Source organism: Pistacia vera, unplaced genomic scaffold (assembly GCF_008641045.1).
Source record: "Pistacia vera cultivar Batoury unplaced genomic scaffold, PisVer_v2 Contig408, whole genome shotgun sequence".
Classification (NCBI taxonomy): Eukaryota; Viridiplantae; Streptophyta; class Magnoliopsida; order Sapindales; family Anacardiaceae; genus Pistacia; species Pistacia vera.
Window position 1 is genome coordinate 364,396 of NW_022196233.1, and position 26,469 is coordinate 390,864.

A 26,469-nucleotide genomic window follows, 5' to 3' on the forward strand; every position below is an offset into this window, starting at 1 on the left:
AATAAATATTTTCTCACGCTGAAGATGATATTATTTTTTAGCGTTAATCAACCCTAATAAAGAATGGTCTGAATTTTGAAAAAATGAAAAGATGTTTGCACCAAAGAATTCTTGTTAATTGTATATCTTTTGACTTTGGGCTCTAAATGTGTCCTTGCCTCCTGTAACCTGAAACCCTACAACCAAACTCCTCATAATTCATCATTTTGAGAGTTTCAATGCTTACGGTAAAGGCAACATTTTTGTTGACTTACGGTAAAGGCAAGAGCCTTTTTTTCAATGCTTTTGAAAAAATTAAAATGATTTGTGCATTTTGAGAGTTTTAATTTTGAAAAACCAATTTGGTATTTTGGTTATTTGTGGTATATAAACTAAGTTTTCTCCAAACAAGACTTTAAGTTATATGTCAAATACTTACGGAGTGGAGAAAAAATTAAATAGTTGAAGATAACATGTATCAAATAATATATTTTTTTAATAACAACACAATATGTATACAAGAAGTGCACATCATAATTTAATGCCTTTATTGGTTTTAGAACATGTGATAAAATGATATATTTGACATTTCTATTACTGGGTTAGACTATTATAACACAAAATTTTGAAATTTTTAATTTTTAATTAAATATAATACAATAGACTTCTGGGATACGTTAGAGATAATTATTTTGTATGCCAATTAATCAATTTTTCAGTCACTAGATTACCTAGAATTAATAATATCAAAGAGTTTCGTTTAATAGTTGGTCTTACAATATATTAGAACCATTTCTTTTTGTCCAAGAATGAAAATTATATACTCTAGAAATTCTATATAACCCATACTCAGGGCGGAACTAGCCCCAGACTCACCTAGCTGCAACCGGTTGAGATCTGAAAATAAAATATATTTTTTTATATTTTTTTATTATTGATATAAATTAATAGTTTATAACTTTAGTTTTAAGTTAGCCACTTTTCTTCAATAAGTGTCAAAATTAATTACAATCTAAAACAAAAGAGAAAGATATTCGGACATTATTGTCAAAACTCATTATACATCATTTTTTTTCTTGTTTTCACATATTTATTGTTTCGTTTTTTATATAATTTTGAATTAAAAATAATTTTTTTTCTATTCTTAACAAGATTGAAAAGAAGATCAGTTTATCATACAATTACTTTTGTTTGGTATTCTCTTCATTTTTAAAATGAAATATACACTTTGAATGATAAAATCTTGTACATTAAATAATAAATGTTTCATTATTACAATTTAAGGTTATCATCAAGATTGATAACGTTTTTATACTTAAAAAATGATTTTTTTTTTTTTTTTTGATAACCGGAGTGTCCGGGTCACCTCAACTGATCCCCGAAGCTCATTGAATACCCTACAAACTCAATATTCCAAGTAAACCACAAATATGTAGGTGGTTATAACGTGGTTTGAACCCAAAAAATCAATAAAAGAAACAAACTTTCTTGATCAATAGGCCAACCCCTTAGGGTTAAAAATAAAAAAAATCTCGTAGTTGGACCTTGGCTTGGGTCGACCGATTCATCTTGCAATGTGCACCAACGGGCTCATCCTTTTTGCCGGTGATGCGCTCTTAGCCTTAACTGATCGGGTCATGCCTCCAGCACTGTTACTCTGAAGAAATTAAAGTGCTAAAAGCAAAAAAATGATTTTTCAATCCCCTAGAACAAAAAATTCTGGTTTCGCCCTTACCATACTTTTGTCTCAATAACCGCATATGTAGTTAAATTAATAAATAAGAAAATAGTGAGAGTTACATAACAAATATCAGGGTCAAATATACTTTTAGATGTGTGTATAGTTAAATTTAATTTAAGTCGTATTTACAATTTCTGTGTCTATCATCAATATGCCCTTTTTACTAGGCTAACAACTAAAATGGGCCGTAACTAGCAGCAAAAGCCCAACTGACTCCTTATAAAGCATCCCACAAATACTTTTATCAATTTATAACCATTATAAAGCATCTCACAAATACTTTTATCAATTTATAACCATTACAAACATTTTTCAAGTTGAGCTAAATTTTTTTTTAATGGAATTATGGCATAAATTTATTATTTTGAGTTGTATTTAATATATATTTAGATCTTATTTATTTTGAAATTCCTGAAAAAAAATCCCCTTAAAAACATATAAATTGTAAAATTGTCATGAAATTCATTTGAATTTTGATAGAATTTCTAAGAAACCTTTCCTCCACAAAACTCTTTAATTCTTTTTTCAAGAGTAATATTTCATATTCTAAATTGTGCCAAAATTTTACTCAAATTTTTTTTTTTTTTTTTTTTTTTTATGAATAGGGTATCCCAGCCAGTTTATGTCTACCTTAACTAGTATGAAGTTTACAAGCCCGCAAATAGTATAAAGTTTACAAGGAAGCCCATGATGAAAAGTCTTGGCCCAAAAAATATTAGAAAATGGTATTTTGCTTTCCCTTTCAATTGATTTTCTGAATATTGTGCAGAACCAAGTTATCTGTAAAAAAAATACCCAAAATTGAGCAGAGATTTGAGTCAAACAGAGGAAGCACTAGTTACATCAACTGAAAGTAGCAAGTCTTGCAGTATCAGAGCTTTCACTTTAAATTACTTGGAAACACCATCATGTGTGTAAAATTGAGTCAATAAATGATGTAATAGACGTCCAAAAAATTAAAAAAAAAAATTTGTATTTCTAGAAACGTGTAGGATACCACTGCCCTAAATATGAAAATGGGAATCTCATGATTGAGCTACAACACAAACAATTTTATAGAGAGAAAACCAATTCTAAAAGGCCCCCCATGTCTCTTTTTATCATGGTTTTAGAAATTTCCACACTTTGCAACTTGTCTCATGGGCCAATCTTCAATTAGGAAAAAGTTAAATTAACGATTCCATAATGTTATCGGATCAGTAATATTAATTATTTATCTTTTAATAGATATATAATTATATATGATGAAAACAAGAGACAAGTGTATGTAGGTGGGATTTAAAATATTAATTGAAAGATACATAAGATTGCATGATTTTGATAGAGAAGTGAATTGCAAATGTCTTATGTACAATATTTGTCTATACTTTGTGAGGCACTAAATTAAGACTCCAAAACTTGAAGCATCCATTCAAGATCATGAAAGAAACTCATAATATAAACATAAAAGATTTGAGAAAATAAAATAAAATAAACCCAAAAGGGAAGTGGATTTGAAAATTAAATTATAATAAACTTAACCTAACAGGGGTACCTATCAATAAGAGAGCTACTTTAGAGCCATTAGAATGCCAGTTGTGTTAAGATTCAAGCACACTTTATGGAGTTTTGAGTTGCCTCAAAATCAGCATACCAAAATGGAGTGGCATGGCATCTTTGAGATTCTTAATTAATTAATTAATTAGCACTATAATTTGAAAAACAATATAAAGTTTTAATTAGTGGGCTTGCATCTTTTCATTCATACTTTGGTCTTTTTAATCAATTGATAATTGTTTCATATCCTAAGTTTCATTTCATGAAAGCAACTTTAATGTCACAATCCAATTTTTGTTTAGACCATCAAAGTTGTTAAGTGGGTGCTTTGTATTCGCTACCTTTTTATATTTCCATTTTTCAAATACAAAAACAAATATATTTTGTTTAGTATATGCTTGTTTTAAGTTTATTTTCACTGTTTTTTGAAAACTATTATCCAAAAAAGTGGGGTTTTTAATAACTATCTAATTTATTCATTTTCAAACACTTTATTAAGTACTCTATGTTGTTGTCATCTTCAAAATGGTATTTTTTTTTTTTTTAAAAGAAAAAAAAAAAGTTGTCAAACATCTCCAACTTTTTAAATCGTTTGTCGGATAAATTTAAGAGTACCGTTTTTGTAATCAGAAAGAACTTCTTTTAATAAATAAATGTACATACATACACATATGTAACATATACTCATCACATGATTGGTTGATCGTACCATACATCTATTGTATGGATGGTTGAGATTCAATACAATTTATACAATTAATACACCTTATACTTAGATACAATATCAAGTATTCAAATGTGGTTTAAAAATAAAATCAGGGTAAAATTCAACTTTCCATTTAATTTTATGTAGGAGGAAGATTCAAGAGAGAAAAGTACGTTACATTTATGCAATAATAGTTTGACAAAGCCATGTAATCAAATTATTAAATGTGTAAGATATGGATTTGATCTTCCAATAGAAGGGTGTTTGGTGTCTTAGTGACAAGATTATCTAGAACATATCATATAATTTAATTTATAATTTAAAATTAAAGAAAAGAAAGGGTCAATGATAAAATTAAATTGGATGCTCTTTTTTAAGCAGTGGTTGCCTAACAAACCAGTTGTTGATAGTCCATGGATGAAGAAAGGCCACGTGATTTACTTTCGAGAATAAAGTTTTTAGAGTCAGTCAAGCCAATTAATTTCCTTCAAATCATATCAATAACGTTATTGGTAGGGTATTTTAATTGAACTACCTTCAAAATTATCATAAACAACATCCTTCTAAAGGGGTTGTTTAGTTTGTACAATATTTTATTATAAAAATAATAATAATAATAAGATCACCAATAAGATAGGTAAAGCTTTTTATGAATATATTTTTTATATTTTAAAAGAAGCAAATTTTAAACGGGTTTTTTTCCAAATACATATAAAACAACTTATTTAATTATTTATAAACTTTTATTTTGTTGTAAACAAAAAATATATACAGACACCAACGATAATGTGATTATTGAAGATGAATTTGAACCACCCATTATGATTTTGATTAATAAGAATTGGTACAAAGAAGATAATGTATTATTATTTTGATAAGATGTGTTTAGAGGATGCAACTAATTATAATTAATCTGAAACAGTTTAAATGCAAAAGCCCCCAACAAATTTTTTGTTGGGTTATATTTATTGGGAAGAGGCATATAACCTAACTTGTATCTTTTTCTTTGATGGCTGGTAGCTTTGTGGTCCATCCATGCCTTTGCTCTTGTTGGGGACAGCTGCATGAATCACTGCCCTCATTGTTAATTCCTTTGCTTCAGTACTATGTCATGTCATTGCCCACGCCACTAAGCTATGGAATCACAAAATTGTATTTGGAGGAAACCAAAATATAAAATATGTATTCAAGAACCAGAAAATAGCAATTACAATTACAATTAGTGGCGGAAACAGAAAATTGCATTAGGAGGGTTAAAGTGAAAATGTTTAACAAGATTTAAAATATAGTAGTATTAAGTTCAACAAATAAAGGCCATAAAAAGTAAAAGGATGACACTCGTATGTTTAATATATATATATATATAGTGGGTAACTTTTTGTAAGATTTGGACACCTCAGACCAATGCTATCAGCCTTGATTACCATTCGTATTAATGGGTCATATTCGTGTCCAGAAATTTTGGGTTCGATGAAATTGATCCATGTCTACATATTAAATAATAACAAAGTTGCTTTCGAAATGCGTCGAGATCATCTCTTAATCAAATGAAATGTGTTAAAAGAAGGAAGTTATAAAGTCTTCTTTCTTGTACCCTAAACTAATATTATATATATATAGATGGGACTATATGTACAAAATGAACCATTGATGTAATGCAACTCTCATTTTCATAAAAGATAGCTATGGATAATAAAATATTCATTAAATTAATAATTAACAATTAAAATTCCTTTCATTTGACTACCTAGTAATGATTATGGACCCTAATAATTTTTAATTAAAGTAAAAATACCCACTTGATTCAATCATCCATCATTAAAGATTGATGTAGAAGGGATTATGGTGTTCTTATGGTATGTTTTGAGAGTTGTGAAACCCATTTTAAATCAAGATTAATCCATAAGAGAATGAAAATGATTGTTAATTAAGTTAATTAATTTTCACTTCCGTTCACCCAATCTTTCACTTTCAAACTTACCACTTCAAAAAATAAATAAGAAGTAGACTCTCAACGAAATTGGTATAATGTAATAGGCCATCTTCAAGCAATACAATCAATAAACCCTAAAAAGATTATATCAATTCGTAATAACCCTTTACAATTTTAAAATAATAATATAAATATCATCAATTTTTTTTATTATATTAATATTTAGTAACATTCATACTTACACATCACGTTTAACAATCAAACTATGGTAATATTGAAAAACCTAATAAATAACAAATTTAATATACGAGTTATAAAGTTAAATTATTTACCGATAATAAATAAAGATATAAATAATATGATTCTCATCACATCTGAAGATATAACGTCATATCTAACAATTAAACGATAATGATCATTAAATCATCGGATAATTATCAAGTTAATTGATAGATTGATGAGTTAAAGTCGACCGACTATGAAAGAATGTATGAATATGGATAATCTCGTCACATCTAAAAACCTAATGCCTCCTTAAACGGAGACTTAAGCAACTTCAATCACGCTGGGTGGGAAAATATCTGCTATGCAAGAAATCACTAACTCAGTCAAATTGTCAGGTATTCAAATCTCTGACACCACAACTTTTTGTCCAATTCCATTCGTCCGTGTTAGCCACGCGTCTATCGTGGCGTGGCCCAACAGGCACACTGTGATTCAAAAGTTCGATTGTATCACAGTGGTTTTTTGTCGTTATTAAAAATGCTAGAAAGTAGATACTGCGTACTGCTTACGTCACCATCATATTGTTTCTGCAGCAACCGAGCTTTATCCCCTACGGCTGCCCAACTATCTTGTAATGTAATCCCTAATCCTACCGTTAGGTCGGATCAAAGATATAATGATGGTGTGATTAACGGTCATTTGTTAACGAGATTAAGCGTTTGAAATAGACGTGTGAGAGTAAGTTAACAACGTGTTAGACGGGCGGATAATAGTTCAAAAAGGTAGCCAATAAAAAGGAGGGTAAAAGCGTCAATGGAGAAATAAGGAAAGAGACAAGCGGACCGAGCCCACGTGTCAGTAAAAGTCACCGTGGGTAGAGCGGACAGTTTGTATTTTCATGATAGGGAGACACGTGTCCAATCAACTAAACTCGGCCGACAAGGACAGACTTGAGATATATCCGCATTAAATTTTAAAGAGAAAAAAGCAGTTGCGGAGTGACCCGTCTAATCCTGATTGGTTACTTTCTTGACCTTGTGAACACGTGGGGCCCGTGGATTCGTGGAACTACACGCCTAAAAAAGAGAAGAGAGAAAAAAAAGGGAAATTTTTCAAAAAGAGTTTTTCTATTGGTGGCGGGGCCACACGTGGGAGGGGAGACGAATCTTCGTGTGTAGAGTTAGAGAGAATAGGGTAGGGGCCTCATGTGTTGACGCGTGTACAGTTCAGTGGGGGCCAGTGGGGGCAGTGGGACCATATGTTTTAGCAAAAGTCCAAACCCAACCTCCTCTCTCTCTTGATCTGATAATAATAATCAAAAGTGCTTTTGGGGTAATGAGAGAGAGGACGTGGGATCGGCGGCGGGACCCGCGTGCGAGGCTAACTCCAGCATTTAGTGCGTGTTGTGACGTGGCGGGTCTGGACCCTTCACGAATAATTCAAATTATTTTTGACGCAATTTTTTTTTTAAATATTGAAATAAAATTAAAGGCCCCGCCATAGAGTCTGGTCTTATCTAATTCAAGAGTTCAAACGTTAAAAAGAATTTTTTTTTTCAATTCTAAAAATATAAAGTTGAATTTTAATGAAAAAAATTATTTAGTAGTTTATGTGCCGACATGTAATATTTAGCTATTTTTACGTAAATGTAATAATTTTAGGTGAAAAAAATAGAAAATATTTGTTAATTATTTACATGAAAGTTGACTGTTCTTAATTATTTGTTCTGTGAGTAGACTAAAATCATTATTGTTATATTAAATTTAAAAGTATCTATGTTTAGTCTTAAAATGAAAACTTATTCCAATTATTAATGAATTAGTTAGGATGTTTGTAAATAAAATATATTTAAATAATTTAGACGTCATACATGACGATTATCATTTTCAAGTTACATCATGATATAATAATTAAATTTCAATCGTTCATCTCAAAAGAAAAGATTCAATAAGAACTCAAAAAATATATATCAAATAGTGAGATTGTATTTATCACATGATAACAACACTAGGTGTTTGAAAAATTATTAATAATTTTAATACTGAAATTAAAATGAGAGCTTATAAATTTTAAATAAGCATCATATTTATATGTTTACCAAATTTTGTGAAATTTATTATGTTGTAATTTAATGTAAGACCTAACTTTCAATTTCAAATGCCTAAAGTGAGATGGAAATAAGCATTTTTTTTTTTTTTTTTTTTTTTTTTTGTGGTCAAAACATGGTCAATGAAAACATGGTGGAAAAAGATATAACCTTTTCCCCCAATGATTATGAGCACTTGAGAAAAGATTGTGCCCAATAAAAGAGACATAACTTGAAAGAAACACAAGTGGGTGAAATTCTAAGAACCTAAAAATTTGGTACAACGAAAAAAACAATTATTTTTCTTAAAAAATGCAAAAAATATTAAAAATAATTCAAAGAGAAAAATGTTTTTAATGATTTTTTTTTTTCTAACAATGAAAATCAAAACTCTCAGTACAAAAATGATGATGAATGAGACGAAGGTAAAATATCATAATCCACATTTCGAGTGATTCTAAAAATAAAATGTACACATTAAGGTTATCTCGAAATGAATGGTAAGAGTAAACATAAGCATTATCATATATTAGTCTTTAACTGATCATGAATTAGACGAGCATTACTGTTTTTAGAGTCGGGTTTGTTTGGATGATGATTACTGTTGTTGGTTTGTTATGGAATTATTATTTAGTTGTTTCACTTTTGTATCTCAATAATTAGAGACGAATTAGGATGTGTGACTTTTGAGTGTGTTGAGGCCCCAATTGTGCATTCTAAAGCATGGACTAGTCAATATAAATTGTTGACCAAAATGCATCTTCACCATCTTTTAAGAAATTTGGTGTCACTTTGACTTGTATTTCAAAGATAAATAATTTATTTGTTGTATAAATTTGTATAAAATATTTGATTCAGTACATTTTTCTTATGAAAATTAACTTTATTAACCATTCATCTTATATATATATATATATATGGGGTGTTCAATCTAGCTTACACGCATCTCAACTAATCTACTAAGATTCTATAACTACCAGTCAAGTAAGAATTTCAATAACTACCTATATTAGCAATCGATGAGCCTCTTAAGTAATACACTTAAGAATCCCTATGATACTATTTAACCACCCAAAGAAATTTATCTTTTATCCCATCATAGCACAATTATAAAGATACCTCTTTCAAGACTTGATTTATTCCTAACCAAAGAATAAAAAAAAAAATATTATTTACTTTCTTCAAAGTGCCAATTATAGGACTAATTCAATGCATTTGACATAAATATCAAGACCTAAAAAGGGTAGGCCACAAGGGAAATTTGTCAAACAAAAGGTTCACATGCCCATAATTAAAAAAAAATATATATATATATATATAAAATGCCCACATCATAAATTAAAAAGTTAAAAATATCGATCATAATACAAATATTTATTAAAAAGTTAAACATATCAATCATAATACAGATATTTATGAAGATATATTATTCTTAATATAAATAATAAGATATTTATTAAAATAGTGGAGGTTAACAGAACAACATTGTACATTTGCTAAAAGAAAATAAGTAAAATGTTTTAAATGTAATAGAAAGAAAGTCAATTTTGGAGTAAAATTAACATGGGAAATAGATTAATTTCCAAAAATTAAGATAAGATTGTAAGAAGGTTGTGGCGCGTGGGAGTGTCGGTCAGGAAGCGCGTCGGGGAGGGTTAGATGGGGTGGGGTGGGGTGGGGTCAAGAGGATTGAAAAATAAAACCAATAATAGTTGCGTATTAAGGCGGGTAATGTAGTAAAGAAAAAGAATGACCATAGACATTTATAGAGAGCCCAAATGGCTAATTAAAATATGGTCCACTTTGAAAGTTACATCTATCTATATCAAAATTTTTAATTATTACTTAATTAGTAAATTATTATTTTTTGTTGTATTTTAGTGAAAATTAAAAAAAAAAAAAAAAGTTGAGAGAGAGGTGTAGGTATCATGCTGGTTATAATAAATTCATTCTATAATTACGATAGTAAAACACGTTGTGCTGGCTTTTCTTTTTTTCTTTTTTTAGTATTAGGGTGTCTAGACCAGTTTGTTCACACATCAACTAATCTATTGGGACTCTGAAATTAATAGTCAGGTAAAGCCCCTTAGTGACCACCTCTATTAGAGTCTGTGAGAACTTAAATTTAAGAGACTATGTTATATCCTCTTTTTACTCCGGTGGGAATTCGAGCTTGGGAGAAACCATGTTAAATCCTCATTTTGCTTCTTTTATCATCAGGCCACATAGTGGTTGACTATTCTTTCAAATAGGAGTATATAAAAATTATCATATTCATTATATTTTCATTAAATTTTAAAGAAAACAAAAATAAAACATAGAGAAGGCTCTCGATATCACGTCGGTTATCCTAAATTCACTATATAATTCGATAATAAAACGCGTTAAATGTTGAGCATAACTGATTTGATTTTATTTTTGTATTCTTCTAAATAGTAGTATATACAAGTGTTATTAAATTTGTGATATTTTCTTCAAAGTTAAAAATCATACTTAGTATGTAACCACGATGGCAAAACATTACATTAAATAGAGAGACTTAAAAATGCTTAATTCTTAAAATATTTAGAGAAATTTAATAACCTCTAAAAAGGTTTATAATGGACATTTATTTATTTATTTATTTATTTTTTGAGAGAATTTTAGTGAATTTTATAAGCAATAGGGTTGGAATATAGTTTAAGTTGAATCTTAAAGTAGATAAATTAATTTTATAATATGAAAAGAACAAGAGAGAGATAAGATTGACCCCAAGGGGTTGACTTGATGGTTAAGGAGGTTTGCTCATTTTCTTAGGTTCAAACGTTAAAGCCACCTATCACGATAATATTGTGATTTACCTAGTTTTTTAGGTTCGTAGAGTGTTCAATAAACCTCGGGAATTAATTGAGGTGCATGTAAATTGACTCGGATACCCCAGTTACTAACAAAAAAAAAAAAAAAAGGATAAGATTGATAATCAAAACAATTATGGAGGTACATAAACAACTTTATACACTAATTTAAACTAAAATTTAGTTGCTTTATTAATATATTATTATTTAACCCATTTTCAAAAATTAATTATTTAGATAAATGTGAACTTGGGTCATGATGGCCCATCTAGGAGATTTAGTTCACCAACCCAATGGTGAATATTGAGAAGTGGGTCCTTGTTTTTTTTATTAATTTTTTTTTATTTTTTTTTCCCTTTTTGTGACAAAATTTCTCACATCATACAAACTATAGAATCCTAGAAAAAAGAAGTATAAATATATTCACTTTGATGATTCAATTATGGTATTGATATGTGATCATGATGACGATGATGATGTAGGTAGTTCTAAGATACATTGATTGGTACACATGTAGCTTATGTTAACATTTCCACATACCAACTTTAATTCATCTTTTCTAAATTATTTATTTTTAAGTATAAAATCTCTAGCTTTTTCAATGCTCTCTTCTGTTTTTTAGTCATTTTCTTGTGAAAAGAAATAAGGGATTTGGAAAAGAAGAGACAAAACAAGGTAAGACTTCATCATAACAATATCTTCAAGTATAGAAAATTAGAACTCTCAAAATGGACCATACCCACTTACCTTATTATTATTTATTATTATTATAAACTTGTGTGCAAAGATTCAATAACATTGTACAATTTATAAGTCTAATTTTGGGTATTTTTGATGTGATGTTTTGAAAGCAACAAATTAATACCATTATGGGAACATATTAGTACGGGCATGTACTATGGTTAAATAATTTATACAAAACCATTTTTTTTTTCTTTTGAGAATTCTTAGTTAATTTATTGGTTCAATGAATAATACAATATTAATGCCAATTATTGGATTGATTATTGATTAATAATCTAGTTAATTATTTTCTTAATTAATTTATTAATTACTACTAGAAAACATTATTGACTCGATACAATGAAAACCCTCTTTCCTTGATAAACTTTTGGGTATTGTGACAACAATAAATTATATACACAACAATGTTACATTAACTCAGAAACCAAGATTTGATAAAACAGAAAATGCAAATTAAGATGTTAAATTTTTTTAACATGTAAAATGAATAATTAATAGTTATATAATTAGTTCACTAATTAAAAACAAGACCTATACTTATATGATTTTTTTTTTTTTAAAGGTACCTGAGGTATTCATGCTCACATTAGAGCCTATCTAATCCTCATGGTCACGGAACATCCTACAAACTTAATGAACTAAGGTAATTATACAAATGTGGTACCTCTCCAACACAAGACCCTTTAAATATAGTTGATCCCTTGGGTATAACTAACCCAAGAGACTAAAGGGTTGACCTTTCAACAACAAGGGTAAAGGTCTATAGTTATATGCATGGACAATCTTATTATACACAAAAAAAAAAAAAAAAAAAAAAAAAAAAAAAAAAAAAAAAGGAGGTTTGGTGGGTGGCATTGATGGTTACATGCATAAATACTAATTAAGAGTATCATAAATCTCATTTTCATAACTATTTTTTTTTTAGTTTTTTATAGGGATTACAGTACAGTGAAAAACGTTAATTTCCATAATATTTTTTTTTTTAAGATTTAAATAAACCTAGAATCGACTGAACCAAATCCCATAGGCAGGTGGTACTTGATTTAGTAAATATAAAGGTGAAGTAAATTTATGCTTGATTGAGTAGTTAATTGTAATAAATAATGAAAATATTTTAAGCTTAAATATTTCATAATGGAGATGATATGAAAGTACTTCGTATATATATATATAGATGAAATAACCCCACGATATCTTTTGTGCGTTTACTACTATTATTTCTACTCTCATAAATAAACCTTGAGTAAAATTCTAATAAAAATGGAATATAATTTCTCTCATGTATGTATAAATAAATTCATGTGAAATCCCCATAAATAAGTGAGAACTACAAGTTGATTTATCTTGCTTCGATCATATAAAAAAATGAGAACTACAAAATAATTTATCCTAAGTTTGAGTCTTTATTAGTTGTTATAGGGGAAGTCAATAAAATTGACACAAAACATTTCGATCATAAAAAAAAAAATCTCTTATAAAGTTATTAAAAACTTCCTATTTTACAAGAAATTGATATTCAAACGCAAAATTTTGTCAAAAAATTATTAAATCATAACGCGTTGATTGTAAGACGTTGCAAAAAAAGTACAGATAAATTATAGGAGAACTCTCCAACATGAAAAATGAGTGTCAAGCTGTCAATACTGGAAAACGTAGGAGGACTCAAATAGCATGGAAAACAGAATGCCCACATCTTTGTTTGTTGTTTGCATTGCTAATATACGGTATATAAAATAAAACCTAATTAAATGAATAAATTCTGTTTTAGTGAGGGAATCCAGGAAGTATGAATAGATTATTACATTTATTAAGGTTAAAGAGATTTGATGAGAGAGTGACAGTTGATGAGAAAAGGCTACTCAGAGAAACCTCTAAAATTTAATTAATAAAAGCACTGGCAATGGCAGAGAGTACAGTACAATATTGCATGCAAAAATGTTAATTAACCTTAGAATGAATTGAAAATCTGTCATTTTTTGAAATTAATCATCATCCTCATATTATTATTATTATTAACTCCATGAAAAGATTTTTTGTCAGTGAATGCTCATAATTTCTTTACTCTATCATTGTTATGTTATGATAGTGATAGACAATAAGTTTCTTCTCTCTCTCAGTTTCAGATAAAGATATTTCTACCTTTCACTTGCATTTATTATTCCCTATATTCATTCATTAATGTACGTCTTACGTTTTTATTAATTTCTTTATTATAAAAAATAATATAAATGAATCCACCTAATCAAGTCAATTACGTATTTGGATTATTATTTAAGAAGTTTTGGATTTGAATCTTTCGGTTATTAATAAGAAAATCACTTAAACTCTATCTAAAATTGATAGTTTCAAGATCTTTAGAAATTAGTTATATGTACGTAAACAAACCTAAACATTCTCGATCATCAAAAGAAAAAATATATAATATTAAAGTATAATGTCCTATTTATGATATAGTAAATTGTATAAATTGTAAAGGCAAAATCTCTTATATATGATTAATTTATTTGATTGTGTTTTTTTATGGGTTAATTTTATTTATATTGAGAGATTGATTAATATTAAATATACCATCAAAATAATATATATATAAGCCATGAAATTATATATGAAAATCTCCTATAAAAGTATGGAAAATACCCAATGTGTAAGGATATATAAATAAACTGAGTTTTTATATCATCCATTTAAATTGAATATTCATTTGAAGCCATGAAAAGGTGGTGCATGGAAGAACAATATATAAGACAAAAAAAAAAAAAAAAAAAAAAAAAAAGAAGGAAAACAATTAAATAACTCAAGAGGAGGAAAGTGGTAGAAACAAATATACCAGACTTCGATATATAAATTTCTTTAATTTTCTTGCATATAATAAACTAATTTGTTAGTAGGCTGATGATTCAATATTACATAATAACCTAGGAGGGCCCTTATGCTTCTTGCCTTATCACTTCATTCTAAACACATCAGATATCGGTCCATGCATAAAATTCATGAGACCCCACTTCTCATTTCATCTACTACATCAATTATTATTGTAAGTTAAAGTTCTCTATTACACACACCAGTACTTTATCAAATCTGGACTAAAAACCTGTATCTGTGAACCCAAAACGAGCACGATTAGTTCTACTATGAAACGTTTATAATTATATATATAACGATATTTGTTCGAAGTTAAAAGAAAAATAGAGACGTACGACAAGAAGATAAATTAATATGATAAGTAAGTGTATAATAAAGGTCTTGAGAAGGTTTAATGGTAGTTGGCCCTGTGTTCTTTGAAGAATTAAATTTTGCTTTATCTTCAAACTGTGGAATCCAAACACAAAAATAAGCAAAGAAAAATGAAGATATGGAAAAGACAAAGAGATATTAATATGAAATTGAACAACTAGGGACCCTCAAACCTGTTTTCTCTTATCACATCTCTCTTCTTCCTTCATCAATATTTTTTTTTTTTTTTTTTGTTTTCTTATAAATTTTAATTAATTAATCAATCACTTAAAAAAAAAACTCTGGTGGAAGGAGACGTTTCCCGTTTTCAGTTGATTGTACGTCTGTATGTATAAATGTATCAATATATTATTTTATTTTTTTTCATTTTTGTTTCATATACTGTGTAATTATTTATTCTTCTCTTTGTTCAGTCTTGTTGCTGAATCAAATGATTTGTAAAGGGGAGAGTTATATCAAATCAACAAGTTCTTCTTCTCTCTTTGTTATCTATTCGCAGGTACCTACTTAAAAAGCTAGCCATTAAAGAGAAATTAAAAAAAAAAAAAAAACTTATTATATATTAATTCACATGTTATATATATGAATTTAATTTTTCAATGAAATTAAAATTAAATTTTCATAAAAGAAAAAAGAAAATGTGGGATAATGAAGAGATAAAGATGGGTATCTTTTTCTCAGCCTTTTTAACTCCATCTCTCTCTTTACTTCTTTCTTTCCTTTGCAGAGATTGATTTTGAGTTCTGACAATGGCTAGTTTTCCTCTTCTCAAAGTACTACTTCTTGTTTCTTGCACAGATACAACTCCCCCCCCACCTCCCCCCCCCCCCCCCCCCCCCCCCCCCCCTGTTTCTCATCATAATATTATTAATAATAAAAAAAAATAGTTAGGTTTCTTTGATTGTTCTCTATATATGAAACTATCTCTTTCTCTTTCACTTTTCTTTTTCTGTTTCCCTAGAAAATTTGGTATATAAAACAGAAAATCTTTCATGGGTTTGTATCGGTTTTAGGTCATTGTAAGAAAAATTCGTTCTTTCTTTTGCAGTAGTAGTTCAGATGACGACGACGACGACGACGATCATGAAGCACGTGTACACTCAGATTTCCATCTCTCCTTCTTCAGGTAATACTCTAATAATTTTATATAAATATGTATTTTTATTACTGTTATTATTTATCAACAAATACCATAATCAATTCAATTCTCTCTCTGTACTTTCATTTCATCTATATAAACTACTTTGCTTCATATCCATTCTCCCTTTTCTCCTTCTTCTTCTTCTTCTTCTAGCTAAACCAGAGCTTCAATTATTAAATATAATGGATTCTTTAAACACAAACCTCCACGATCTTCTTCATCACATATTATTGCTTTCTCAATTATTCTCGATTTTCCCAGGTTTCGCTTGAGCAAGAAGACGACTCCATCATCGACAACACTAATCCTGTCTTCTTCTTCTTCTTCACTGAAATCACTCTCAGTCTCAACAGTTGATTGCATAATCAAATGGGTTGATTGATTCATTGTCCAAGAAAATCACACCACACCAACACAATAAGAATAAGGTAAAACTAAAATACATCCATTTTAATTATTTATATTAATTCAACGTTACGTATGTTATATATTATATATATATGTAGATATATATAGATACATGTTTTGTGAAAGTGATGAAAATGAACTGAAGTGGTGTCTTTTCTCTTTCATTTGGTTTCCATCAGTTCAGTGAAAATAAACTCAGTTCAAGAAACTATAAAGACAAATAAATAAAAATATTTTGAAGAAGAAGATTTAATTATGGCGACGTACTTTCATGGGAATCCAACTGACCTTCAAGCTCCAGACGGTCTTCAAACTCTCGTTCTCATGAACCCAACAACTTATGTTCATCACCACCAGCAACATCAATTCTCTGACACCACTCCTCCGCCGCCGCAACAGCCACCGCACAACAATCTCATTTTTCTCAATTCCCCCCACGCGCCGGCGGCGCCACCTCCTAACAACGCTCCCCACTTCGTTGGCATCCCCACCACCTCTCCTGACGACAACATCTCCCCTCTGCATGGCCTTCTCCCCCGCCTTCATTACAACCTCTACAACGCCAATTACCCCACCCCGCCAGCGCGTGACACCCCACGCGCCAAGCAGGGACTCTCGCTGAGCCTCTCCCCGCAGCAGCAGGTGGGTTACGGCCAAGGCCAGGCGGTTTCAGGTGAAGATGTGAGGGTCTCGGGTGGGTCGGCGTCGTCTGGTTCGGGTGTCACCAATGGAGTTTCGGGTATGCAAAGTGTTTCGGGTATGCAAAGTGTGTTGCTGAGCTCCAAGTACTTGAAGGCCGCTCAAGAGCTTCTTGATGAAGTTGTTAATGTGAATAATAGTGGGATTAACAGTAAAAACGACTTCTCAAAGAAGGGAAATGGAAATAGTAGTGGAAATACTAATAAAGTGATGGGAGAACCATCGGCCGCCGCGTCGGGAGACGGTGGAGACGCCGCCGGGAAGAGGTCCTCCGAGATAACCACAGCGGAGAGGCAAGAAATTCAGATGAAGAAAGCAAAACTTATTAATATGCTTGATGAGGTATGCTCATATGTATATATTTTTATTTGAAATTTGAAGTCTTATCTTTTAAATTTTATTTGATTTTTTCGTAATGAAATTTGAAGTAATTTGGGTTTTGATTTTTGGGCTGAAGGTGGAGCAGAGGTACAGGCAGTACCATCAGCAGATGCAGCTTGTAATATCTTCATTTGAACAAGCAGCAGGAAATGGGTCAGCAACAACATACACAAGCCTTGCACTCAAGACAATTTCCAAGCAGTTTAGGTGCTTGAAGGATGCAATTACAGGTCAAATTAGAGCTGCAAATAAGATGTTGGGTGAAGAAGATTGCCTCGGAGGAAAACTCGAAGGCTCGAGGCTGAAATTCGTCGACCACCATCTTCGACAACAACGAGCTCTTCAACAATTGGGAATGATCCAGCACAATGCTTGGAGACCCCAGAGAGGCCTTCCCGAAAGATCAGTTTCAGTTCTTCGCGCTTGGCTATTCGAACACTTTCTTCATCCGTAAGTGTTTACACAAGTTATCTTCTTTCATTCCCGCTTCAAAGAATTTGATCTAATTGGACATTTGTTTGTGTTTATTCAGTTATCCGAAAGATTCGGACAAGCAGATGCTCGCGAAGCAAACAGGGCTCACCAGGAGCCAGGTAAATCTTTCAGTTTCAAAATTTTGGAGTATCTGAGTAGAATATTATTGAGTTGTTTCTGGAAATTGAGTTCATGTTTTGTGAGAATGCAGGTTTCGAATTGGTTCATCAACGCTCGAGTTCGGCTCTGGAAACCGATGGTTGAGGAGATGTATTTGGAGGAAATCAAAGAGCATGAACAGAATGGATCAGAGGAGAAAACAAGCAAGAGTGATCACAATGAGGATTCAACATCAAAGTCCACTGCTCCACAAGACAAAAGTCCTGTGGCTGAACGCCAGAGAAAAGGCTTCAAATCCAACAAAGAGATCTCCTCAAACCAGAATTCTCATTCTGTCATTTCAATGTCCACAGTTTCAACCTCTCCAATGGGCGCAACTGCGAGAAACCAATCAGGATTTTCCCTCATTGGTTCACCAGAACTCGAAGGTTTCGGGCAAGGAAGTCCAAAGAAACCGCGAAGCCACGAAATGATGCAGTCTCCGAGCAGTGTTCCATCTATAAACATGGATATAAAGCCTGGTGATCACACAAACAATGAGCAAATTTCTTTGAAATTCGAGAGTGAGAGACAGAGCAGAGATGGGTACTCATTCATGGGGAACCAGATGAACTTCATCCAAGGATTCGGACAGTACCCAATCGGAGAAATTGGAAGGTTCGATACAGAACAATTCGCACCGAGGTTTTCAGGAAATGGAGTTTCGCTCACTCTTGGCCTCCCGCATTGTGAAAATCTTTCATTATCAGGAACACATCAAACTTTTCTCCCCAATCAAAACATTCAACTGGGGAGAAGAGTAGAAATAGGCGGCGAGGGGAGCGAGTTTGGCCCCATAAACACTCCAACACCTCACTCGTCAGCTGCATATGAGAGCATAAATATTCATCAGAACAGAAAGAGGTTTGCAGCACAATTTTTGCCTGACTTTGTGGCTTGAAAAAGAGCTATAGCTTTCAGAAGGGGGTGGTATCTTTTCACTATAATCTTGCTGTTTCCTATAGCATTTTGGGAACAAGAAAATGCAATGGTAGTGTAAGGAAATTAAGAAGAAGAAGAAGAAGAAGAAGAAGATTAAAAATTACTTAGTATAGGTTTATACTTTGCATAGAACCATTTGAGTTCGTAGATAGCTTTAGGATTTGAGCATCTGGGTTGAGGATTGTATATTAATTTTGTAAGTTTTGAAGATGGATAGATGGGATTGATATGATCATAAGAAATAGTTATTTGGGTATACCAATATATATATTTATTGTGATTATTTATGGTGTTAATTATTGTATTTCTTTCAATAAACGATCCAAATCCAGGAACAACCCATGATAAAGCTTCATTTTCTGCTTAAGATTTCAAGTATTACATTTCATTTATGCTAATTCAGATTCATATTCTCTGTCGATACCAGTTTTGGTTGGTATTTAGACCGAAAACAAGTATTAAACTACAATATTCTATACTTTATATTTACATGATTTTCTCTACTAATAAATTCCCTTCCATGTATGAAAGTGATTTAGCCATCCCTGGCCGGTTTTTTTGACCGTTTAAGGAGTGTTGATGGGTGTGTAAAGGGTGTACATTTTGGCTCCTCTGCTGTTTTTGTTGTCTATTGTCTGTTTAGCGTCGTGCTTTTTCAGATTCATCCCGCTTTGGTTATAAGAGTAGATTTCATCAAAAACACATTTGAGTTTCTCTTCTTTGAGATGTATTGATCTTATTAGTCTATTATTGATCATAATATTCTATACTCTCACTATTTCAGAAATAGAATATGTTCAATTTTCTAATGCATTTATCTAAGTTTGTTGAGATAGGACCCCACTCAGTAGATTAAAAGTAGAGATTAAAAGTCAGCAAAAACAGGAGAAGAATCCATAAATAAATTGATATAGCTGTTGAAAGACACTATCATATACTATAAATTAATAATTAAATAAGTAATTGTTTATTTATCATTTAGTTTTGTAGATTTCTTCTCCAGCAATAACAGTATCTTCTCCATTTTTTATATATATATTCATTTGTGGTAAAATTTATAATTATTATAATAATATTGGAGATAATCATATAATTTCTTGCGTATAAAACAAGACCCTTTTTTTAAAATCTTGGTCACCACGAAAGGGAACAAAATCTAAAACTTCACCATTCAGCAGATGACAATTTGAAGATGAATTGTACCAAAAGAACAGCATGAACCATAGGAAATTATACAGCTTCTCTGAAATTAATCACCTTGAAAATTACAACTTATACAATTAAGCGAGAGCTATCATCACATGATGTACAGACCTATAGGCTGAAGGTTGAAGATATGTTATTTCAGTTACGTATTGGAAAAGAGTTCAAAGGACCATCAAATTCTACAAATCTCATTTTGGACACTTTTCCCTTCTAGGAAATGACCTACTAGGAAATGCCCTATACTATATGCAATAAGAACGAAAAAAAAAAAGTGGAGTTCTCAAAGCTTCGTTTTAGCAAGAGGTGCCTGAATCATTGCCTAATAAAATGCTGCAAAAAAGTCAACAGTGTTGTTGGTCATACCAGGCTTCCTCCGTATAACGTTAGTCTTCTCTTGGCAACTTTGGACCGATAACACCAGACCTCAAATGCCTCGGTCAAGTCTGGATACTTTATGTGCTCATTTTCCAGCCATTCTGACAAAATCTCAGCCTGATCCATGGAAGGTAATGCAAGAACTATTGAGACAAATGTGGATTCCAAGGACTGCCAAAGTTCACCATCGATTTTAAATTCAACTGTATCCTCATCATTGGCAGTTAAAGAATCAACCAGAGGTTTTGTAACCCTCACAAATGGAAGCCACACCTTCAACATGTGAAGCCTTTTAGTAGTTGGCAGAATGACAGTGCCATATCCTATGGTTTCAAGGACTTTGGATGCCACCTCAATCACTTTATATTTTGTCTCAACCATTTCAGCTGTTGATCGTTCTTGCTGAACGACCTTAACTATCTTATCTGATGCATCCACCCAACTGCCAACGAATTCCCTCATAATTTCCATCTTAGTTAATATCTGACAAGCCCACAACAAATCTGATAGATGGGATTTAAACAATTGCAGTTTCTCTTCTTCAGAATTAGAATGTATGTGATCACATAACATAGCTTCTAATAGGTTGCTAAACCCCGTAAACAGAATTTTTACGCATTCTTTTACCTCAGATTTTATCTCGTCATCAGTTGTTAATATAGGGCCATCATCATCTTCAGTGATCATGTATTCAAGCTGCTCTTGGGCAGTTGATTTTAGGTCTTTCAAGTGTGAAAGAGGTGATGATGTGGCTAACCGAATGGCTGACAAAAATAGCCCCCTAATAGCAGATGGATTGACCGGCTGCAGACGGGCAAGAACAGGCTCGGCTTGTGCTCCCATGCTTGGTATGATTCTTAGAATTTCCTCCTCCTCACCCTCTTCCCAAGGAACTGCTTCCAGGTAGTTAAAACAAGCAGCAACAATTTGTGGGCAATCAAGCACAGCAGCCACCCGGAGTATGCCAACAGCATTCCTCACACCACACCACATATCATCCACTGAGCCATCAGTAACAACATAGAGAAGACGAAGAACCTTGACATGGTAATCAAAGTCTGACTCTTGGCAGTAAACTTCAACACAGTTGCGTGAATCAAGGATCTGGCATGTGGGCCAATTCTCAGAGAGGCGGTCAGCAAAATACTTGCATTTATCCACAAGGATGTGAGAGTGACAATATAACCATTCATCTCGGCCTTCCTGTGTTCGTAGCCTTACAACAACATCACTGGTTGATCGGTCACCGATCTGACTTGGAGCCTTAAATTCAGTATCCTAAAAGCGCGATATATATAAGGAAAGTTAAGGACAAAAAGAAAAGACAAAACCCAATGTGATTTGCAAGCCAAGAGAGGAAAAATAAAAGAAACATAATATATAGCACGGCATTAACTAATGAAATTTGATTTAAGAATTTGCATAATAGATGAACTAACTAATCCTCTCTTGAAAGTTATCTCTGGCAGTATAACTATTTGTGTGCCAAACCAGTTAACAACATGAATGACATTGGTGTGTTTGTAAAAGTGCCAAAATACACATTATGCAAACTATAACTGAAGAAAAAATTAATTCAGTAGTCCTATGTTCAATCAGTGTAAGCAACAGTAAACATGATTATAAGCACGAGTCGGAAAACTTACAGCAGACTCCATTCAAGCAAGGAGCATTAGTAAGTATATCTTCTACGCATTTTACCACCTATAAATAAACAATAATTGGCAATGCATATAAGTATAAACATAAAATTACAAAATTATAATTGTTGGAAGTATTAGAAGAAGAGCAGCACAACTAATTTTATCTTGCTGTAAAAAGATACACCGTATTGGATGTTTCAAATTAAGTCACAGACTAAAGTGAAACTAACCCACGACTATAAAACAGACAAATGCAAAACCATTATAAACAATTTTCAGCATGCTCCACAATGTTTCATAAGACAGTCATTCTTTCAAATTACCAATGAATAGAAAAATCAAAACATCTATCCACTTAAAACATAGGTGAATAAGAATCAGCCGCAGTTGTTTTACTCTCAAATCCCAAGTTCAAATTAAGGCTCTCTCTCAAGCCAAATATGAACAACTCCTGGTCCAATCAAGCATATATCATACTCAAAGTCCAAGCTAGCTTTTGCTAGCGATGTAGGATGTTACATAAAATCAATCTAAATAACAATTTAAATTCAAAATAACAGCAAGAAAACAGAAATTGGAAAGTCATTTAACAGAGAATACAAGCTTTTCTAAAGAAACAATGAAGCGAATATAAGTTTCAAGACTATCCATCAATCAGTGAAACAAGCAAAAACAGAAATAAGAATGCACATTTTAGAAAATGGGTATTACTTAAAACATAAAAAACAACAAAAACTTAGCCAAAACAGTGACTCCATAAAGCTACTAAACAGCTTGAACTAATGAAATTTATATATCATTTGACAAAACCCACATCATATATACAAATATTTGATCTAACTAAGGCTCAAAATGAAAATTTTGAAGCATATAATCGGTGCATTCGATAAACCCATTTGCTATTCTTAATATAATAGTAAATTGAGAGCTAAAATAGAGGCAAAAACTGTGTTGAACTTGAAACAAAAACAAAGCATAAAACAGTTATTTATGGATTTAAAAAGAAGTAAAGAAATTTACTGTTAAAATATAAATAGTGAAAAACAAAAATGGCTCAAAAATTAATAAATACCTTAGCGCTTTCGAATCTTGATGTCGAATGAACAGTTACTTCATTTTGATTTCGCATCAGCGAGTGTAGCTCTGTCTCTCTTTCTTTGTGGCTCTTCGGCTGATCTTGGAGCTCAGAGTTTGGGCTGGGCTTTAAGCCCAATAATTTGGGCCTTGGGTTCGATTATTGAATCCAAGATTTTAGGGCAAAAGTGTTTACCTATATTTTTAAACGAAAATCCATGGGAGATTATCATAAACTAACCTTTTAAGTCTTCAAGTTTTTCGTTTGGATGAAAAATTTCCCACTTTTCTTTAAACTACCCTCAAAGTTTGAAATTGTATCATGGATACCCCTTTGCCCTAACTCCATTATGTCACTGTTTGTGGCAGATGAGTAAAATTTGTAACTTTAGTATTGAAGATTCTCCTTTTGGAATTGTGGTAATCGTAATGAATTTAATAGTAAGACTATATCAATTAATTTTTTTACAAAAAATTAAAAATGGATAATGGATTGCTGTAAATTAATGTCATAGTTTTAACTCAAAAAGTAAATTGATATAGCCTAAATTGTATTCTAATTCTAAATCTATACATTTGAGATATCTGGGAGAACTCTCCAGTGCAATTCTTCAACATTCAAGTCAAATTTTGGGTTATCGAATCTTTCTAGAGAAAGAATACAACAAATTTTAAAAAGATATAGAATTTAAAATCTATTGAATTGAGAGATGAATAATTTCAAAGATCGAGAAAAAATACAAGAATATTTTAGAAGGATCAAGAACCTTGTTTGCTAACTATTTAATACAAGTCTAAGTGGGATTACAAATAAGCTGTTTTGTAAAACACATCATTTCTAACACAATTACAATAAAGTCCAACAACTTCTTAAACTTAACATGTTGGTCCTTTACATAGTTACAATAAAGTCAAATAACTTTTAAAACTTAACACTTTGGTCCTTGAAACTTGGAAATTGCTTATACTGCACTGATTTTCCAGAAGGTAGGGAATAGGCACAGGAATGAGGTTGTCCTCCTTGGGGATGGCTTGAGAATATAGGGATGGGTGTCGTTGTCTTAGTTCTTCACTATGCTCCAAAATTGGACAATACAAGGGACGGTCATGAGAATGGGCTCATCCTGCATGAGGATGGCTTGCTCTAAAGTTGGGGACGGGCTTCCTTCTTTCAAGAACGAGAGTCCCTTGCTGATTTCACTTAAATTTTGGAAATTGCTTCTGCTCAACAAGAGACCCTAGTTGGTAAATACGGGTACGGAAAAAAAGGTACGAGAATTTTACAGGTATGATATGGTAAATGGTGAAAAATACTTTTGTAAAAATTCGGTCATAAAATTCAGATACGGAAAAAAATACGGTACGGGTTTAATACGACACATTATCAATAATACATTTTGAAAAACATGGCAATATCAATCCTAGTTTTAGCACTTTTTATAGGTCATTTGATTAAAATCCATATAGCATTTCAACTATACGGGTACGGCAAAAAAATGGTACAGGAATTTTACGGGTATGATACGACAAACGGTAAAAAATACGTTTGTAAAAATTTAGCAAAAATTCAAATACGGGAATAATTCCCAAATAATACGACTAGGCTAATAAAATACAATAGTTTGCGAATAATATGCGAATTTACTAACTAGGCAAGAGAACGTATGAGATAGAGAGAACATTACATACAAAATGAAGATTTACAGACTTTACAAAATCATATTATACTATCGAGTTCGGTAATATTATCAAATCAATAATTTAGTTTTAAGTGACCATATTTTGAATTCTCATAACAATATTTTAATAACATTACACTTCTCACGTTAGAGATATAACAAAAAATTTAGTTTCAGTTTCAAAACCATACTTTAATATCAATAATAATAGTTTCCATATTCAACCCTAGAATTCAAACTTGACTTATATTTTGGTTATAATGTGATAATTACAGTTTAATTTTCTAAGGAGCTGGGCAATGATAGACAGCTGATGGGTTTATTTTATTTATATTGACCACCAAAATTGGATTCAATTCTTGAATCAAATCATTAATTAAATTTAATTGAAAATNTTTAGTTTCAGTTTCAAAACCATACTTTAATATCAATAATAATAGTTTCCATATTCAACCCTAGAATTCAAACTTGACTTATATTTTGGTTATAATGTGATAATTACAGTTTAATTTTCTAAGGAGCTGGGCAATGATAGACAGCTGAAGGGTTTATTTTATTTATATTGACCACCAAAATTGGATTCAATTCTTGAATCAAATCATTAATTAAATTTAATTGAAAATTTTAATCACCTACTAATGATCAGATTCAGATTTATATATAAATTAATTAAAATAATTAATCAGCTGCTGATCATCATCGGATGTATTTAATTTGATTCAATCTGAATGATGGTGGTTGGTCGTTTATTAAATTAATTAATTTGGAGATCATGTTTACAAAGTCGTCTTGCACCAGATCTTATTATTCATTATTTAGACAAATTGCTTGTTAAATACTCGTTTAATTTTAAAGCATGGAGCAGGAAGTATTATATTTATTCCATTAATTAGTATAGTCTTTATTTAATTAATTCAGTAAGATAGAAATCTTATTTTAAAAAATGATGTTATTTAATTTGGTTGTATTTTCTATTAAAAAAAAAGAAAAAGTAGAAACTTAGACAATAATTATAACATCAAAATGATTCGCATGTATGTATCATAGCAAGAATACCTAAACCCTAAACCTAAATCGTAAATATTTAATTAAAGATAATATGATCGATGTTGAATAGCATTGGAGAAAATTAGAGCATCAGTTATTGAAGGATTATATTTCTAGTTGGCAACTGATAGTTACGAGCCTTGAAGTTAGTGATATTTAGTTCATTTATTTTGGAAACTTGAGGGATATTTAGACTTTTTCTTTTTCTTTTTTTTGTTTTATT

At 31.1% G+C, this 26,469-nt stretch overlaps 2 protein-coding genes across 2 annotated transcripts; one reads left to right on the forward strand and one right to left on the reverse strand.

The window, feature by feature from the left end:
• The first annotated feature begins 15,958 nt into the window (after nt 1-15,958).
• On the forward strand, nt 15,959-19,577 carry LOC116142423 (BEL1-like homeodomain protein 1). The gene is made up of 6 exons (XM_031427838.1): nt 15,959-16,144; nt 16,421-16,587; nt 16,747-17,608; nt 17,724-18,097; nt 18,180-18,240; nt 18,333-19,577. The coding sequence occupies exons 3-6, from the start codon at nt 16,823-16,825 to the stop codon at nt 19,179-19,181; spliced, it is 2,070 nt and encodes a 689-aa protein (XP_031283698.1). The 5' UTR covers nt 15,959-16,144; nt 16,421-16,587; nt 16,747-16,822; the 3' UTR covers nt 19,182-19,577.
• Nucleotides 19,578-20,453: 876 nt separating this feature from the next.
• Nucleotides 20,454-23,590, reverse strand: LOC116142435 (BTB/POZ domain-containing protein At3g05675). Its single transcript, XM_031427852.1, has 3 exons — nt 23,519-23,590; nt 22,450-22,507; nt 20,454-22,081 (listed from the first exon to the last, which is right to left on the reverse strand). The coding sequence occupies exons 2-3, from the start codon at nt 22,459-22,461 to the stop codon at nt 20,786-20,788; spliced, it is 1,308 nt and encodes a 435-aa protein (XP_031283712.1). The 5' UTR covers nt 22,462-22,507; nt 23,519-23,590; the 3' UTR covers nt 20,454-20,785.
• Between the last annotated feature and the right edge of the window lie 2,879 nt (nt 23,591-26,469).